Here is a 19221-nt window from a genome sequence, read left to right as displayed (position 1 = left end):
CTCTCATGTGAAATAACCATATCTGTTCTAATTTAGACAGAAAATTTGTGTTTCTGACCAATTTTCGCTGATAGTTATGGAAGATGAGCTCCACATTCTTAATCCTGCATAGAAAATCATCAATTGGCAAAACACCTATTTGAATCAGTGAACAAATTGCAAATAACTAAATGGACGGACAGTTATGTAAGGGGCAGGTTTTATTAAAGGTTAATTGTGTGTGTGTGTGTGTGTGTGTGTGTGTGTGTGTGTGTGTGTGTGTGTGTGTGTGTGCAGTCAAATCAAATTTTATTATTATTTTTTGTGTTATCAGTGCAGAGAGAATGGGCCTTATCAGCCTTTGGTGGAGTTTCCTCTCGGACAGGAAGTGGGCTTCCTCTGCTTCCTGTTCTGTCCTCCTTTGTGTGTGTGTGTGTGTGTGTGTGTGTGTGTGTGTGTGTGTGTGTGTGTGTGTGTGTGTGTGTGTGTGTGTAGCCCCCTGAGAGGACTCAAAAGAACAATCAGTGTAGAAAGAGAAAGAACAAGCTGAGATGCAGAGGCTAAAATAACTCGAACAGGGAAAGACAGACACAGAAGGAGCGATGGAAAAAACAACTGAGAGACAGATGCAGCAGCAACAAAAGACAAACTGAAAAAAATACAGTCAGGAAAAGTGTGAACAGGACTCAGCTGACCCAGTAAAGGACCAGTACAGAGGTGGACTGAATCACGATGGACTATGAACCCAAGAAATCCAAGAAGGTACGGTAGCTTCAGTTCTGTCTCTGACTTTCATTTAATCTCATTAAAGTTATAATTTGGATGAGGAAGATTTGTTTCTGAAGCTTCTCCAGAGCTTCTTTTGTCACATTTCATCATCTAACTGGAACATAGTACTCCATTATTTTTGTGTCAAAGAAGTGTTGTCTCAGTTCCCAATGACAAACCAACAAGCTTGATTACAGACACACAGTTGGTGACGAACACAAGCCTTCAGGCCCAGGTCACACCAGCATTTAAAAAATTCGGATACAAAAAAATTTGGAGCAAAATCAAGTAATTTCAATGGAATTGCTGTGAAGTGAAGTGAATACATGTAAATCTTTCCCATCAAGTTCAAATTTGTTAAACTCTGACAAGTAAGTTTACACTGTTGACCATTAGCAAACCATGTTGACAGTGCTGACCTTTGTGGTATTGGGGAATGGGGAAGTCCAAAATGGAGAAAGATATTGCCTTAAATTTGAATAAACTGTATAAGCCAATTTAATGAGTTTATAACTGACAGTTAGCAAACTAGCTAGCTCTTCAAAATTCTTTATTGAATGAAATGTTGTATAATCCAGACAACACAATGCCTACATACATTGTATAAACAGCATAGCAGAGAGAACAACATCTGCTAGTAGAAACTACAGTAATATGAAACTTTTTATGGTTATGTTTAGACAATAATTGGTTAAGGCTAAGGAAAGATCATGGTTATGGTTATTATGACGATCTCTCACTAACCTTAACCAAAGTGCTTTTGTTGCCTAAACCTAACCACACACAGGACTCAGGGTGCCAACACCAATCTTTGGTGTTAAGAGTCCTGCGTCTTGTGCAAACTTCAGAGCGCTATATGAATGTAACACTTAATAAATTTTAAAAAAAACAAACATATCCCACATTATCATAATCCAGGCAGCAATTACATTTGCTAACACAACATAATTGGTGAAACAATTTCTGAACGTACTTTCTAGGAGACAGGGTTGGACTCCTTTGAAAACCAGCCAAAAACTGTAAGTTGATTTACAGTAACTTAAATGATGTGATTCTTTAAAAACATGATCTCTGTAATAATGGGCATCTTCTAGACAGCTGTCTGTCTGTCTTCTAAAGCTCAAAAGAAAACTGTATTAAAAATTGAGAAATATCTCTTAAAGTTTTGGAAAATGTGACACCGAGCAAAAAACCCCTCTAACTAACTCCATCACCTTGGTCTGACCTGTGCAGGTTGTTACATTAACCACATTCATTACTAAACCCAATTATTTCTTCTTTCTGTCTCCTCAAAGAAACTCTAGAACAAGAGGAAGAACAAAACTCATTATAACCATCCTCGGTCTTTGTCCTTACGATTAAATTCAGCTGACAGCAGAGATGTTCATCAAAAATCTGCCTCATTCTGATATGTAGAGATCTTTCCTTGTTATTATTCAGAAAGAAACACAAGAGAGGTTTCTGACTCTAAAACAAGCTGATTTTCTCTCTCTATTCTGTGTGTGTGTGTGTCTGTGTGTGTGTGTGTGTGTTATGTCCATTCGTCTTGTGCCTTCAAGCCACAGTATATTAATGTGTGTTTGTGTGTGTGTGTGTCAGTGGGTGTCTAACAGTGTGTGCTGTGTTATAAGTGAGTCTCAGCAGGGAGCTGTCAAAGATCACTACTCACCTGTCAATCACAGCTGGGACAGCTAAGGGGAGATGTACTACATTAACACACATGCACACACACACACACACACACACACTGAGGCATGTATGAACACACAAATGAACCTTCTTACATGAAATTCTTGTTCAAATTCAAAACCCAAAACAGCCTACCAGTGACCAGAGACTGCTGTGTTAATTACAGCCAGAATACTAAATTGTTGGACAAAATAAACAACATACTGATGATAACTTATTAGTTGAGCTAATAATGTAGTTTGTCCTAAAGGATGGCACTACAGCTATTGGATCACTAAAATCAAAAGGATTTTTTGTGTAAAGTTTGGCCTGATGGTGGTGCAAGAGGAAAGATCATGGGATCACAAAAATGATTTGGATTCCTCCTCTTGGGACCATGAATATACACAGCTAGAGTTCCAAAACATGAGGTAAACGTATGTAAAAATGCTCCCTGCAAGACAAAAACCAGGGCTTCAGCCTGCCCTGAACACTCTGTTTGCAAGTTACCTCTACTTCCTCATTGAGATGACATCACATCGTTTGCTTATGCCCACAAACGGCCTTCTGTTCCGTAGCCTTTGTTACTAAGGCTGTTGCTATGGTTGTTCCATATTTTGGATCAGATTCTCAAATGTCTTTGAGAAGATGCCATTTCAAGTAAAGAATGAGAAAAATCAGTGAAAACCTACTACTTTTGTTTGTTTACATAGCTTCCAGAGCTGGTGGAAGTCTGCCAGGGGACTTTTTCCAAGAGCTGGCCAATCAGAACAGAGTGGACTCATTGGAATGGGGACATTAAAGAGACAGGAGCTAAAACAGGCTGTTTCAGACAGAGGCTGAACTGAGGGGCTGCATAAATGGCCAATATAAGACAAATAAGGAGTTTTTTGAACTGTGAATCATACAAAGATATTCCAGTACTCCCATAACAAAAATATAGACCTGGAAATGCGCATGATATGTCCCCTGCAAGATATCTTGCTCTTAACCAAAGTGCTGTTTATTTTTTAAATAATTCCTCTTATCAGTCATGTATCTCTCTCTCTCTCTCTCTCTCTCTCTCTCTTCTCTCATCCTTTCTCTCCCTCCCCAGGGTTTTGTCTCTCCCATTAAGCGGCTGGTCTGGTCCAAATCTGGTCGCAGGCAGGCGGACCGAGCCAGTGTTTACCGCCGCCCGCTGCACACTGTCCCCCTCTACCCCCCTGACTACCTCATCCACCCTGAAAGACTCATCTTCGACTATGTGGAGAAGGAGGTTAAGGTAGAACTCAGAGTATAGGAGAGTCTCAATTGACTTCATAACCATATGATCCAGTTGCTTGAACTTTGACTCTTTCTTGTTAGTTCCTTGGCCACCTAACCTGGGTGTCAGTTTCCCTGAACCCCTCCAGCCGAGACGAGCTGCTACAACTACTAGACACAGCCAGGGTTAGTAATCAATAACCTCTCTATAACTAATCACCACTGATTTTGGTAACTCATAATTTATCTATAATAAATCTCCAATGAGGTAAGAAATCTATAAGGTGGATGTTGATAATCAGTAACGTTCTTGTTGTCTCTTCACGTCAGCCAGGAGTGTAACAGCCAGCTAGTAACAGCCAGGGTTAGTAATCAATAATGAACCTATGACTAATCACAGTCTCAGTACTCAGACTATTAACAATCACTGTTGTAGTTAGTGATAAATAACATCTATAATTAATCATTGTTGTGGTCAGTAATCAATAATCAATCTATAACTAATCACAACCAGAGTTAGCAATCGATAACTTGTTTAATCCTAATCACTGAGTTCAGTAAATCAATCTATAAACAATCACTTTTGTAGCTAGTGATGAATAACATCTATATCTAAATGTTGTTGGTGATCAATAACCAATCTATAACTAGTCAGTGTTGGGGTTATTCATCAATAACTACTCATTGCTGAGGTTAGTAATCAATAACTAATTATTCTTTGTGATATTCATCAACTCATCTATAACTAACTACCTAATCGCTGCTGGGATTGTTCATCAACTGTCTTTACATAATTGATTTCAGCCAAGATCAGGAATCAATAACTATACTTTCTCAGGTTTAGTGGTCAATAAGCAGTAATTGGTTGATCAAACAATTATTTATATATTACTAATTTCAGCATTCAGATGATCATATCAGAACACTATAACTAATCACTGTTGGGGATAGTAATCAATTGCGGTCTGTGATTGTTCATCCGTCTGCAATTCAACACTATCTGACTCATTAATCAATAATCTATAATCAGTTTACCTGTGTGTTTGTCAGTAGCAGTTGAAGGTGTTGCCACTGAAGACCAGCGTGGATCAGGACTGTATTCTGAGTCTGTCTGCTCGTTGTCTGCTGCTGACATGGAGAGACAACGAGAAGCTGCTGATGAGGATCCCAACGCATGAGATCGCTGCTGCCTCCTACCTGAGAGACGATGCACTGCACCTGCTGGTCCTCAAGACAGGTGAGAACACACCTGTGGATCAGGCACTGTCAGTCAATGAATGACTGAGGAAAAATGATGTGTTTTTTTAATGATGCTTTCCTTCTCAATTGATAAAAAGAGAATACTAGAGACTCTCGAGGGATGGCTAAAACATGCAAGATGAAGATAACAATGGTCAACATAGGTAGACAATAAACTGTATGTAAAGATGGGTGTAGCGGAGGTGTGACATGGCCCGGTTACTGAGCGGTGCACACTTGGGCTAACATTAGATACTTTAGCTAAATGATGCTAACATGGCAGGTATCATTATCAAGTAACATTAAATTTACCGAAATATTGCAACAATAGTCCAGTTGATTGCCACATCCAGAGCCGGGTAGAGCAGCAGGTGAGCCAACTGTCAATCACAGCTGTCAATCAACACCCACCCATCAAAGCTGCTAAAAGTCTTCGAATCTTACACATGTAAGTGTGCTGGTGGTCATTTTGGAAATTATTGCTCCATTAATAAGATTTCAAGACTTATACTAGCTTTGATGTCTGCCATGTTGGCATTGATTGACAGCTGTGATTGACAGTTGGCTCACTTGTTGCTCTTCCTGGCTCTGGGACTCGAACTGAGTTGGACTGTTGTCGCAATATTTTGGTAACATTAATGCTACTTGATTACCATACCTGATTACCACACCCAGAGCCGGGAAGAGCAGCAGGTGAGCCAACTGTCAATCACAGCTGTCAATCAACACTCACCCATCAAAGCTGCTATAAGTCTTCAAATCTTATTAATGGAGCAATAATTTCCAAAATGACCATCAGCACACACATGTAAGTGTGCTGGTGATCATTTATACGACTTACACTAGCTTTGATGTCTGCCATGTTGGCGTTGATTGACAGTCGGCTCACCTGCTGCTCTTCCCGGCTCCAGGACTCGAATTGAGTGGGACTGTTGTCGCAATATTTTGGTAACATTAATGCTACTTGATTACCATACCTGCCCTGTTTGTACAGTTTAACTAAAATAGCAAATGTTAGCCCATGTGTGCACTGCTCAGTGTTCCCAGTAAGCTAGCATTAGCTTCAGTCCAAGGCCTGTTTCCAGATCATGAAAATCAACTCCCCGCACTTCTTATTTGAAAGGTTCTGGCTCTAAATGGAAAAGATGGCACCATCAGCTGGAACTCTGGGCTTCTGTGGGTGACATCACATCTCGCTACATCCATCTTTATATACAGTCTATGGGTTGTACCTGTATTAATATTCATGGAAAGCGTGGGGTAATTTAGTATCTCTGAGGGACATGGCTACCAGTCTTTACAGTGTTTGTGACTTGGTGGTTGCCATGCATGTCTTTTCTCATTATGTTCATAAAAAAATCTAATTCAGTGTTATATTTCTCTCAAAACAAAATGTGGTAAATGATGTGTTATGTTGTATTGACCAAATAGGGCACTATAACTACAGGTAGAGAAAAATCAAACTGATGAATGTTTTTTTTCTTTTTTTGTTCATGTGGCAGTGAAAGTTGGGAGAATGGACCATTTCTACTGTTGAATATGACAAGTGAACATTTTTTTTAACCCTCATCCCACAGGTCTGAACGTGGACACTGTGGTTGCTGGGGACGACAGCCTGGACAGGAAAAAGCCAACTGGAATCGATGGCAGACGTCAAACCATGAGCTGTAACGCTGACCCACGACCTGCAGGGGGGACGATGGAACGACGACACACCATCTGTGGAGTCGACTGGAGGCCTTCACTGTCCAGGAGTAACCATGACAAAAACCAGAATGTGGAGAGAGGAGGAGGAGGAGGAGGAGGAGGAGGGGGGGGAGGGGGAGAGAGAGGGGGAGGAGGGAGTTTAGAGAGGAAGAGAGTGGGAGGGAGCTGGGAGAGGAGACAGCCAACACGTAAACCAGGAGGGAGCTGGGAGAACCGCAGGGCAAGGCCCATGAGCGGGAGTTGGGGTGTGGGTGTAGGAGGGGGAGGGAGCTGGGAGAGGAGGCATGGAGGAGGGGGAGGAGGTGGTGGAGGAGGAGGGAGCTGGGAGAGGAGAGGAGGAGGTGGTGGAGGAGGAGGCGGTGGGGGAGGAAGCTGGGAGCGACGGCAGGCCTGCACGGGGAGCTGGGAGCGGGGGAAGAGCTACGGCAGCTGGGAGAGGAGGAACCACAACCCGCTGGAGCCGACACCTTGCCCCGACGCCTACTGTAACCTGGTCATCCTGGCTGTGGAGAACAGGGTGGGTCACCTGATCTGCTCCGAGAAGATACTTCACAAACTACTTACTCGACCTCTTTATTCTCAAACAAACAAAATTTTTGATTTTGTATAAAATATCACAGTATACTGCTGAATGTTTCATAGGTTTGATTGCTTGGGTAATTCTGAAATTCTGGGCATATTCTGGCCCTGTTGTTATGAGAGACATGTCTGAACTAACCATGACCCCTCGCCTCGCTCAAGGCTGAAAAAAACAGAAATATTGAATAATTAGTGATATTAGATTGTTTTTTTTTTTTTAATTACCATCCATGTCTAACCAAGTAAATAACACAAGATACTGTTGAGAAAGGCTGGATACCATGGCAGAATTTTTTGTTATTTACCACAAAAGTCAATGGGATTTTAAATGAGGTTTTCTTACCTCTGGAACAGAAGCATTCCTCCTTTGTGGAGAAACTTTCATATAAAAGTGGATGGTGTAACACAGCTAACAGGCTAGGATAGCTTCCTCTTTGTTCCCTCAGAGGTCAGTACTGTCTAGACAGTTTGTCCAATAGGTCAGCAACACGGATGATACATGTCAAAGTTCACCTAGACTGACGTAAGTGTGGCAATTCGATTAAAATGAAGTGACTTTCCTCTTAAATTTCAGCTGCGTCTTTAGCATTAACCTCAAAATACAGTAGACAGGAATTTGGTCTTTTGTTTGTTGGTTTTGGACAAGCAGAAATTTTACACTGTTGGTGGTGTTAGGCTATATGAAAAATCAATGATTTATTCAAATTTTAAATTTCATTGACATAGGCCTACCAAAGGAATGAACAAAATCACACACCAACAGTTAGTGTGTGTGCAAGTCAAGTATTCAAGACTCAAGAAACAACAAGATGCAAGGAAATAGAAATAGAACATTGTAATGAGTTTTTCCACTAGGGTTCAATAATGCTGCTCATGTTGGAGAAGTGGAAAGTAGGGCAATACTGTTCATGATCATTCACACACACACACACACATACACATTCATAACATTCATACTGAGACTGTTTTGTTGCATAACCTGAAACATTACATCACAGCTGCAGCAGAGTGGCCGTGTCATTGGATTTGTGTGTGTGTGTGTGTGGTGATAAGGTATCCTCGGTCATTGTTAACCTCATCCCCGGAGCAATAATTTGTTTGGATTGGCTGCATTAGTGTGTCATTGTTCAGTCAGTTGGCTTAGATAAAACTCACAGACTCCAGTTGAGTTTCATTGCAAAAACAGATTGCGGTCTTGGCTCAGGGTGGTTTCTGGTTCAAATCCTACAACTTATTACTGTGCATGTGCCGTTGAGTAAGGCACTAATACAGATAACTGTAACAGTCGAAGCTGTTCAGAACGATCAGCAAAAGGGGAAATCTGAGCGGAAATTTTGTTTTCAGAGATCAGGGTTATATTGATGTGACAATTAATTCACTGTAATAATGATTTCTGTGTGTGTTTAGGATGCTGCAGAGGAGTACTGTTCCCTGATCTGTCAGATGTTCCAGGTCATTTACGGTCATCAGACCATCGAGTGTGTTGACAGGGCAGGGTTCCACTACACCATGCCAGACCGATACTGGCTGCAGAGGAGTAAGTGACACATAGACTTTCCATATGTCAAAAATAAAACAAAAACAATGTAATTTGAAGACACTTTAAAAGTAACTTTTATTTTTTATTTTTTCGTGTATGATGATGAATTGTAAATCTAGTGAAATCACAGAAAGTCTTTGTTACACAGTCATTTTTCAGATAATACTAGCTTAAAGATACTGATGTTTGTTAACTCTTTAACATCCACTGGGTCGCCGGCGACCCGCTTAAGCCAGTTGTAAGCGGTAACATCACACAGTAATGAGTCAAAGCAGTTGGCACTATTTGGCCAATTGAGATGATTGGAGAGGTTCAGGGACGCCAGTGACACCACAAACTAAAAACTCCCTATAAGGTTCGGCCTAGAGGTCTGGAATATTATACAAGTTGAAAAGATGAAGAGGGTATATGGTGTTCTGCGTAGTTCTGGCATAAAGCATGTCCTAATTATGTTATTCAAATATAACTCATTATAGACGAGGACCAAAAACACTTTTTCGAGCCTTATTTGAACTGATGTAGTTTTGTTTGTGTTTCAGCCACATGCTAAACAAACACATTTCCAGAAACTAGAAGATGCCATTTGTCAAATGAAGCCTAATGCATGCATCATGGCCTTACAGTTCTTCTGTTATAAGCTTTTCCATTTGGGTGTGCCAAATAGGCAAAAATTCTATAAAAAGGGTGGATGTTAAGTGCAGCCTTAACAAGGGCACACCCATCAGAACAACCATACCTTTGTTTTTGTGGAGTATTCTGATGTGTTGCAATGACTCATGTCAACATGTTACAGGATACACCACTGTCCTTTTGCCCAGCATTGACGCATGTCAAAGCTCCAGAATAACCGAGAAGTTTACAGATCCTGTTTCTGCTCCCCAGTGGATGAACCCTTTAAATTTTTATGACCCTGTGACCTTTCCTCCAGCATCACCCTCAGGAAAAACCTTTTTTTTTATCTGTAGCTACTACTGTAGCTGTCTGTAGCTACGACTACTGCTGTAGCTCTAGGAATAACTAAATTATCAATATTGTATGTTGTTTATTCTGTCCAACACTTTTTGAATTGTGAGTTGTAATGAATACTGCAGAGGCTATCAACATAGACAAACCTCTTGGTCTCTGTTTGACAGTAGATTGTGTGAATACTATAACTTGTAAGTGGACTTAATGCTCTGTCTCTCTGTCTCTGTTTGTCTCTGTGCAGGTGACAGCTGTCTGTCTGACATGTCCTACAGTTATGATCCAGAGTTTAGCTGCTGCAGCTCATAGTGAGTCACATTTTGCCCCAACTGGAACTATCCAAATAAATACCGTGTTTTATCTATTTACAACTTTTCCTTAATATTTAGGAAAAAGTTTTCTAACAGAGTTTCTGAGCTAACAGCTTTACTATGTTAAATATTCTCCTCACCAGCTCTTCCTCAATGAGTTTTGGCCATGATAGCGATAACAGAAAGCATTTTCAGCACTGCGGCAGAGATTAAATTTTGACTTCCCAAATAATGACCCACTTCTTATACACTTTACATAGAGTATCAAAAAAAGAGGGAGAGATCCTAAGACAACAAACACACAAAATAAAAGCAAAAAAACAAGCTCAACCTCATTCTCTTAATATCTTGTGAGCCTGATGTAGATAAAACATAAATGAGCATCAGAATCAAGTACACTCCTCTATCCTCACAACTGAAACATGAACATTTTGATCAGATCACAAAGTTCTTGGTCTTCTTATCAGTCTATGCAGATTCTGGGCTCATTATTATCATCGAACCCTCTAAATATTACCAATTTAAAGTCTGGGGTTTTATTTACTCAAAGCTTGTAATATGGTTGTGATTTGGGTTAATTTATTCTTCCTATACCTTTTATATCCTTGTAGCCGGTACAGTAAATAACAGCTGATTGACGGCTATGGTTGGTGAACAGCAACTGCATACTAGACCAACAAATCTATCCATCTGTTTGTCATTGGTCTGTCTATGTTAGTGGATAGTTATATTCTGTTGATGTGATAGTTGAGTTTGTCTCTAACTCTCTCTCAGTGATGGTTCCCAGGATGCCTTTGAGCTCTACTACAGTGAGACATACAGTGAGAGTTCGTCTCTGTCCCTGCGGGACTCCCATCGCAGTCTGGCTTCAGTCAGTGATGGAGGAGACAGCAACCCCGCCCTGATGCTGATGCAGGAGTACATGATCACTGTGAGTGTGTATTGTGGGTGTGTGTGTGAATGTGGGTTCCACACTTTCAATATTTGGCTGGTTGAGGCCATGTGATTGTGTGATTGCAGTCCAAAACAGGAAATTATTACAAATATTTGTAATAACGGCAACCTTTCATATTTATATACTGTATGTAATTTAAAGTGATTTAATGAAACATCTATTCATAATTAAATGTATATTATATTCCTATAGAAAAAGCAGTTTCGATTCATAATCCCCATGGTTTGTTAGCTGGCGAGCGAGCTGGCTCTTTCATGCTGTGCTCTGCTGGCGGGGCTGCATCACTGCGGATGATGAAACACAATCAATAAGATGATCAGAAAGGCTGGCTCAGTTATTGGCCTTACCCCAAACTCACTTAAGGTCACTGCAGAAAAAAAGAACAATGGCCAAACTAAAAACAGTTCTGTATTTTGAAGGCCATCCATCCATTACACAGTGTTTATAACGGATTCAGAAGCTCATTCAGTGAGCGACTAGTGATGCCTCAGTGCTCTACTGAAAGACTCGGAAGGTCTTTTTTTTTGTTTTTTTTTATTTTTTAGATGTGGTCTAGATCCATAGCACCTTTCAGCTGGTTTATAGTGTTATTTATTGTTGTACTGTGTATTTGTATTCGTGTACTGTGAATGCAATGTCTATATTGTTTGTTGTCTGTCTGACAAATGACTTTCTCCATTGGGGATTAATGAAGTTTTCTAATCTAATCTAACAGCAACCAATAAATCTAACAGATGTTACCTATAGCAACAGAGGGTGTGCGTGACAGCTTTGAACCACCAGAATACACTTTGTGCCTCATGGTTGAACTAAAATTAGTTAGCTCACAAGCTAACTATAATGTTAGAATATTATTGCCCTAATTATTGAAAGTGGCATTAAAGGATCGGTTCACAATTCTTCAAGTCTGTCTTATAACAATAGTCAGGTACCCATATGAACACTGAAACATTTCCTTGCTGCAATCATTCCTCCTGTTTTGCTGCAAATGCATTTATAATGTAAGTGATGGAGGACAAAATCCACAGTCCTCCTTCTATGCAAAAATATATTTGTCTGAACTTCTCTCTATTTTCTCTTTACTGGGCCATTAACTCCCTCTGGCATCTTGTTCTCAAGATTTTACATCATTTTATTTAATAAACATTTATTGAAAGAGGAGAAAAACAGCCCTTTAGCAAACTTGTTAGCTAACAGGACAATAAGTTCACACAGTTTATTTAAAAGATGTTTTTGTGCTATGGACTCCAGTCTCATAACTATCTGCAAACCATTCCTCTTTTGTGGAGCAGTTTTTATTCTAATCAGGGCAACCATCAACCATTCTGGACTCTCTGGCTTCCCCTCCAATTAGCTATCTATTGGCCAAAAGTGCGAATTGGCTTGTCAAAGTTCACCAGTGTTGAAGCAGATTTACTTCACCTCCATAAGCGAATTGAGTGATCGCTGTGATTGCATAGGAATTAATCAAGTTTGCCAAAAAATGTAGCAGAGTGACTGGGCCTTAACTGTAGCTTGCAGCTTTGGCAGCTTGCAGCTACCTTTCTCTGTTGCTGGTTCGTTAATTCTCACAGACCTAAATGGATGTAATATTATTTGTCAACTAACTAAAATCATTTATTCTTTTTTGTTTTAGCTTTGTTGTTAGTTGTGCCAGTTGAGCAGACTGCAGGCAGGAAGAATCACTTAGCAGAATGGTGACTGCATCAAAACAAATGAAGAAAAACTATTGTCTGTATGTTTGGATGCTCTTCTGACTCTCTCTCTCTCTCTCTGCATGTGTGTATGTGTGTGCATGTGCGTGTGTGTGTGTCTGTGTGTGTAGCTGCGTAATAAACTGAGTCCGGTGGAGTTGCAGCAGTTTGCTGTGTTGCTGAGAGAATATAGACTGGGATCAAACATCGACCATTTCTGCTCCGAGCTGCTGCAGCTGTACGGAGACAACCGCAAGTTCCTGCTGCTGGGTGAGAGACACAGAGACAGACAGAGCGAGAGAGAGAAACACACACACACACAAACACACACAAAGCTCATTAACTGAAACTCTGCGGCAAACCACAACCTACTATTTATACAGTTTCATGGTAGTACTGCAAAGGAAGGAGACGAGTGTTAGCTGTATGCTGTATCTTACGCTCTATGTGTGCGCGTATGTACATGAGTATACTGTATGTGTGAGTGTATTTAGCATGTGTGTGTTTACCGCAACAAATTCCACCCCAACCCACTTCCACTGAGGAAACCACAACTTCCTGTAAAGAGAGAGAGAGAGAGAGAGAGTTGGCCTGTTAATGCTCAGTGTGTCGGTGTATAATCATCATTATGAAACGTTTGCTGTGAAGGAGGACATCAGACAACAAACAGTGCAGACGTTTTCAGTCCTGCCTCTTAAAAGTGAAGCACACAAACCGAATTTAAACCCCAGTGTTCCTACTAGTTCCCTTAAAATTTGCAGCGTTCACACGGTGTTTCCTCAAGTAGCATCACAGTTGGGTGACGCATCTGTCACGTCAGCCAGTGAAACCCATAGCTGCACTAATACAGTAAACAGAAAATTCAAGATCAAATCAAGTTGTTGTGCATCATCTATCATACATTTCTCAGTAGAGGAAGAAAGACAGTTTAAATAAAGATAGTTTAAGGTCATACACTCTGCCCTGGGTCCTCCAAGCCTCTCCCAGTATGGTGCCTCAAGGGACCAATACAGTGAAAATGACGAGGGTGGACCCATGTGGCCAAAGTCAAGTTTAGGCTACTTTTCAGCATCTTTTCAGAGGCCTTAATGTGATATCATTTTCACCACAATGGCAGTCAAATAGTGGCCCATGAGCCAGATCTGGTCCTCCAACAAAAATATTTGGCTCCCTAACAAAAGCTGAAGTTTTCCTTGTTATAGATTATATAAAATCTTTTACATCACTCTTCATTAATCCACACAGTAGTATGTGTTGTAGTATTTGTAACATCTTAAAAACTGCATAACTCAGCTACATAACATAATTTGGAATGAAGTAAATGAAGCGGGCCACTGTTTATTGTATGTGGATAACATATCAATTAAATTTCTAGTTAGCCCCCCAATAAACAGTGCTGAAAAAACTGGCCCATGGTTGAACTTAATTGGTGTACACCTTCTTAGCCTAGCTTGTTAATATGCTAACATTTAATATTTAGGACTAAAAACAAAGTACAGCTGAGATTAATGGAAAGGTATTGGACGAATTAAAACTTTGACCTGATGATGGCACTAGACAAAAACAATTTATCCAGAAGAGGACATGAATATGTATACAAATCTCATGGCAATCAATCCATTAATTGTTGTCTCATGCTGTTTCAACCTCATGGTGGTGCCAGAGGTCAAGGGAAAGTCATGTTTTTATTTTTGTCTTCAGGGAACTGTGAATGTCTGCAGAGGATACCATGGCAACGCATTCAATAGTTTAGATATTTCAGTTTGGATGAAAGTGGTGGATCGACCAACAGACATGACTTTTAACAAACACAGAAGAATGGTTAGACCATAAATTCACTGGAAGAACATTGCACTCTGTCAACAAACTGCAAAATTTTTTAACTTTTTTTTTGTAACTATTAACCAATTTGGTTTTGGGTACTTGGGTACGAATATACAAGTAGGTTCAGGGAAATAACTATAAGAAAACTAGTAGCCCTTTATTTCTTCTTGCATTATAATTACAAATGTTTTGCTTATTGAAGATGATAATGAAGAGGGCATCAAAATAAAAAGACAACAAAAGTAATTTTAATTAACAAAAGTATTTACCTTGTGTCCTGTGTTTCCCAGGCATGCGTTCGTTCATCCCAGACAAGGACGTTGGGGTGTTTGAGAGTTTCTTGGAGAGTATTGGGATCCGGGAGGGTGGAATTTTAACCGACAGCTTTGGACGCATCAAACGCAGCATGAGCAACACTTCAGCCACAGCAATGAGAGGGTACGTAGGTCAAGAGGAGGTGTACAATGTCCTTTGTCATTGCAGGGGGCTCATGAGGTAAAGCGGGTCGTCCACTAATCAGAAGGTCGGTGGTTCGATCCCCGACTCCTCCTGTCCGCATGTCGAATTGCCCTTGGGCAAGATACTGAACCCCAAATTGCTCCTGATGGTTGTGCCAGCACCCTGCATGGTAGCTTGCCACCATCAGTGTATTGTATGAGTGTGTGTGTTAATGGGTGAGTGAACAGCAGGAAACACATTGTAAAGCACTTTAGATTAAAGCGCTATATAAATGCAGCAATTTATCATTTCTGATCAAAGCTTGGTTGGTGAGTAAGTTCTCATTGGCCTTTGAAGTTTCATGTTGGTTCTTGTCAGGATAACAGGTTTTGCTCATATTATCACATCTCACTGATACAGTTCAGGTATTTTATTATTGTGGTCAACAAGAAAACCTTATTTTGGGGGGTTGAGATCATGCTTATGAAAGAAATTGTAGAGTTAGGGTGGGTTTTGATCATTGTTCCCTTTACTTTGATGCAACCAGCCCAGGTTTAGTCCACTTTTAGTATACAAAAAGACATTTCCTTTCTTAGAAAATAAGTGTGAATTAAAATGAAATCTGACTCATTCTCAGCAGGACATTTGAAAGCAGCTAATTAGCCTCTTACCAGGCAATCCATCTTTGTGCACAAGCCTGAAAATAATGTACCCAAAATAAGATTAGAACCTTAGAATAAGGTTACTGTTCTTCAATCTTTTTGATTACAGTCATAACCTTGGTCTTATTTAAAAGGTAAATCTTTAAATTTTACAACAAAAAAGTCTGAGTATAACTGATCCTGGAAATGATGCCACCAAGGTTAAAGTGTCCCATGGGTGGGGCAGTGTTGCTTAACAGGTTAAGGAGAAAGTAAGAGAGATTACATAGCATTTAGACAAACTGCTTGTTTTCCCAGCAGGTACGACAGCTGCTCTCTGGCCTCAGGATCCCAGGAATTCAACCGACGGATCACTGACATCACCCATGACATCCAGGCGCTCGGCTTCCAGGACACACACGGAGACATTGAGGAGGAAGACTACTACCTCTGATGGAGGGATGGAAGAAGAGAAAGAATTTCAGTTCTGGTTTAACTCCTACTGCCAATCAGTGTCTGAACTCTGAAGCTGCCCGAGTGTCCATGTGCGGGAGCATTGTTCATAGATAGATCATTTTCTATTAATTACTAGACACATTACCTGTAAATATTAATTGTATATATTGACTGGAGCAGCCCTTTTAATATTGATGGGCAACAGGTGAATAGTATAACACAATCATAAAATGTTATTTTTGAGACCAAAGACCAAACATCATCAACTCAACTCATTAAATCGGAATAATTTCTTCATCAGTGTATCATACTTTAAAAAAAAATATTCAACAATGCAACTACTGTTTGTTAAACTGCTGTTTTTTCATTAACATTTTTGCAAAAAATGAAACTGACATTCCACTGGCACATTTTATTTTCATTTATTTAAATATGGAAAATGTAGTCACATGTAGCAGTTAATCTAAGATATAAATGAATGAAATTTCAATCGGATCATCTCATCATTACAAAAGACATTTTTAGTTGAAACTGTACAGTTATTACTATATTTCAGTTTTTAATGTGTAATCACTGATACTGAAGATTCAGCAGTTCTGAAAAAAAGTTGTGAGTATGTAAATTATATATTTATATGTTTTGCATTTAATAAATCGGCAAGAAAAACCTAAATGAAACAGATGATGATGTTGTCAAGGGAAAATTTGTCTTGCAGAAAGGTAAAACATTGAATGCACACAGACTAATATATATAAAACCTACAAAAAACATTTGAAAATACATTCAACTGTGTACATCAAGTGACAACATAAAACCTAGAGTCTGTCATCACCACCCAGCAGTGACATGGGGAACTCATTAGGAGCGGAGGCATGTAACTGTTTATTCAGCTTTGAATTAAGTCTACTGTATGTTGTGATTCAATTTGCATTAATTTGTTAAGAGAGAGAAATAATTTACAAGGCCGCTGTAGAATGAGATTTTCTGGAGGGACTGTAATACCTGTCACCACCACATGGAGGCAACTGAGGATAAAAAAACTGCTGTACATCCATGCTGCTGAGCTTAAGGTTCAATTGTTGGGCTGACGTTACTGTTTTTACTGGTTTTAAAAGCTTTAACAGCTTTAATAACTGGAAATAGATAGATGGACAAGTGGAAGGACAACAAAAATTGAGAAAAAGATTAAAAAAGAGGAGCCTCATCCTATACTCTACCCTATAGTGTACCAGAAAGAATGAGAAGATATAACATAACAACTGAATATAATGTTAATAATGAAAACCATAAATAGAAAATGTAAAATATGTTTGTGTGTCTCTCTCTCTTTCTCTCTCTGTTTCTCCATGCTGCATTGACCCGTTACCCTGGTGGCAGCATCATGACCTTCCCATGGTGCACTGCTTCCCTGCCCCCCGGTCCTCTCCTCTGCCAGCTTCGCTAAACATCAGAGAGAAAAACATAGAGTCAGAACACCCACAGGCCCTACCCGAGTCATTACTCTCCTCAACCTCATTATGTAATAGACTGACGCCGTGTGCATTTATTTTTCAAATTATTTATCATAAACAGAGTGACTATTATCAGCAGCAGCGATAAACATGACTGTAAATGTACTAGAGTTAGCCAAAAGGCTGGTTTATATCTCTTGACCCTGAATAGATGGTATGCCGGCACTGCAAGCAAATTACATAATAAAGATACACACAATTATTTAAAAAGGATGCATGCATGAGGAGTAGTGAGTGTTATAGGTGGAGAGAGAGAGAGAGAGAGAGAGAGATTAATTTGTAGGTGAAGTGGGTCACAAGTTGAAATCACAGAAAATATCAGAGGAAAGTATCTGTAACCACAGACTGACTGGACAATGTACATCCCCATACAACCAAAACACTAACTAACACTCTTCCAGGCTTCATGACTGTGTAAGATAATGAAAAGCTTACTATTCTGTTGAGGAAGACATGTTTGAGTTCACTGCAGGCAAACAGCCATACTGTCACCACTGTATGTCTTCAGCTGCTTCATAATGTCAGAAGTCATGATTCATATCAGTCAAAATGATACCAGAAAATTCAAGGTGATGATGTTCAGTTCTGTTATCATGACAGGAGATAAACCTTGAGGTCATTTCTGTCAGTTTGACTGCAGTCTTTGGGCCATGTTTGTGTGTGTGTGTCAGTGTGTGTGTGTGTGTCAGTGTGTGTCAGTGTGTGTGTGTGTCAGGGACAGCAGACACGCATTGTATAAATGCGATCCTCATCATCGGATTATAGCGCCGTAATCTCTGCAATCTTCCATGTGGCGGCATTTACCATCATACCATCATCATCATCCTACTGACACACACACACACACACACACATACACATACACACACAATGCTCTCCTCTATTACTTGTCATATGCAGCCCTGCAGAATCACGGATACACCGTTTAACATCAAATATTATTTCTTGTTCTTTCCTAAAGTATATCTTTTCCTTTTCTTTTTATAAGTGCAATTAGACATGGAATGAAAAAATGATAAATTAGGCAGACATATGGACATTGGTGTAAGAAAATATACAGACAATTACATTATAAACAATACAATAACAATAAAACAGTACAAAAACAGTAAGACTTAACAGCAGAGGTTATGAGTTGGTGAAGAGCTGAAGCTGAACTACGTATTTGACATTTTGTATTAGTATATGTTTCTGTACATGTATGAATATGTGTGACCACTTATACATACAGTATATCTGACATTCACTATTTAGTGTGTGGTTTGTGACATTTCTAAACATTTGTTCCTGTGTAATTAAAATGCTGCCACACAGGCACACATTGTTGGTGCTAAGCTTACATCGTATTTTGATCAACACATGGATGGTCATGGGTTAACGGCATGGTGTCTGCATCCTGTCTGTTTTAACACCCCCCTGGTTGAGCCCCCAGCCCACTCAAATAAACATGTAGACATGATGTCATACAAATAAAAAATTATTTCCAGGGGGGATTAGTCTGAATTAAATGATGTCAGTTTTGGAATGTCATCCTGTTGTTGTTCCAGCTGAGCTGGAAGGTCACTTGTAGTTCATTTGTTGGTCTGTAGCTGCAGGGGATCAGGGGGTGAGTGTGTGATAACAAACTCCCATCCTGCAGGGATTTACAGTGTGATGTGTCCTGCAGGGTATATTTAGCAGGCTACCAGTCATACTACACAGTA

The 19221-nt window shown here is 39.8% G+C and overlaps 1 protein-coding gene across 2 annotated transcripts; it reads left to right on the top strand.

Annotated features, from left to right (window-relative positions):
* The first annotated feature begins 491 nt into the window (after nucleotides 1-491).
* Nucleotides 492-18066, top strand: ccm2l (CCM2 like scaffold protein). Of its 2 annotated transcripts, none has more exons than XM_067593312.1 (11): nucleotides 492-741; nucleotides 3512-3679; nucleotides 3763-3846; nucleotides 4714-4897; nucleotides 6477-7123; nucleotides 8593-8722; nucleotides 9933-9996; nucleotides 10774-10930; nucleotides 12780-12918; nucleotides 14763-14910; nucleotides 15870-18066. In XM_067593312.1, exons 1-11 carry the CDS (start codon nucleotides 712-714, stop codon nucleotides 16003-16005), a joined length of 1887 nt encoding a protein of 628 aa, XP_067449413.1. In that variant the 5' UTR covers nucleotides 492-711; the 3' UTR covers nucleotides 16006-18066. The 2 variants fall into 2 exon arrangements, with proteins under 2 accessions (XP_067449413.1, XP_067449414.1); XM_067593313.1 differs by having other exon boundaries at nucleotides 493-741; nucleotides 15873-18058.
* Nucleotides 18067-19221: the final 1155 nt, after the last annotated feature.

Source organism: Thunnus thynnus, chromosome 6, assembly GCF_963924715.1.
Source record: "Thunnus thynnus chromosome 6, fThuThy2.1, whole genome shotgun sequence".
Lineage (NCBI taxonomy): Eukaryota > Metazoa > Chordata > Actinopteri > Scombriformes > Scombridae > Thunnus > Thunnus thynnus.
This window is presented reverse-complemented; position numbering and strand designations above follow the sequence as displayed.

Bases quoted from the DNA above. Each gene is read 5' to 3' on its own strand.
- ccm2l (XM_067593312.1), top strand. From the start codon at position 712: ATGGACTATGAACCCAAGAAATCCAAGAAG. The intron at 3,680-3,762 runs GTAGAACTCAGA...CTTTCTTGTTAG, and splicing joins ATGTGGAGAAGGAGGTTAAG to TTCCTTGGCCACCTAACCTG. The intron at 3,847-4,713 runs GTTAGTAATCAA...GTTTGTCAGTAG, and splicing joins AACTACTAGACACAGCCAGG to CAGTTGAAGGTGTTGCCACT.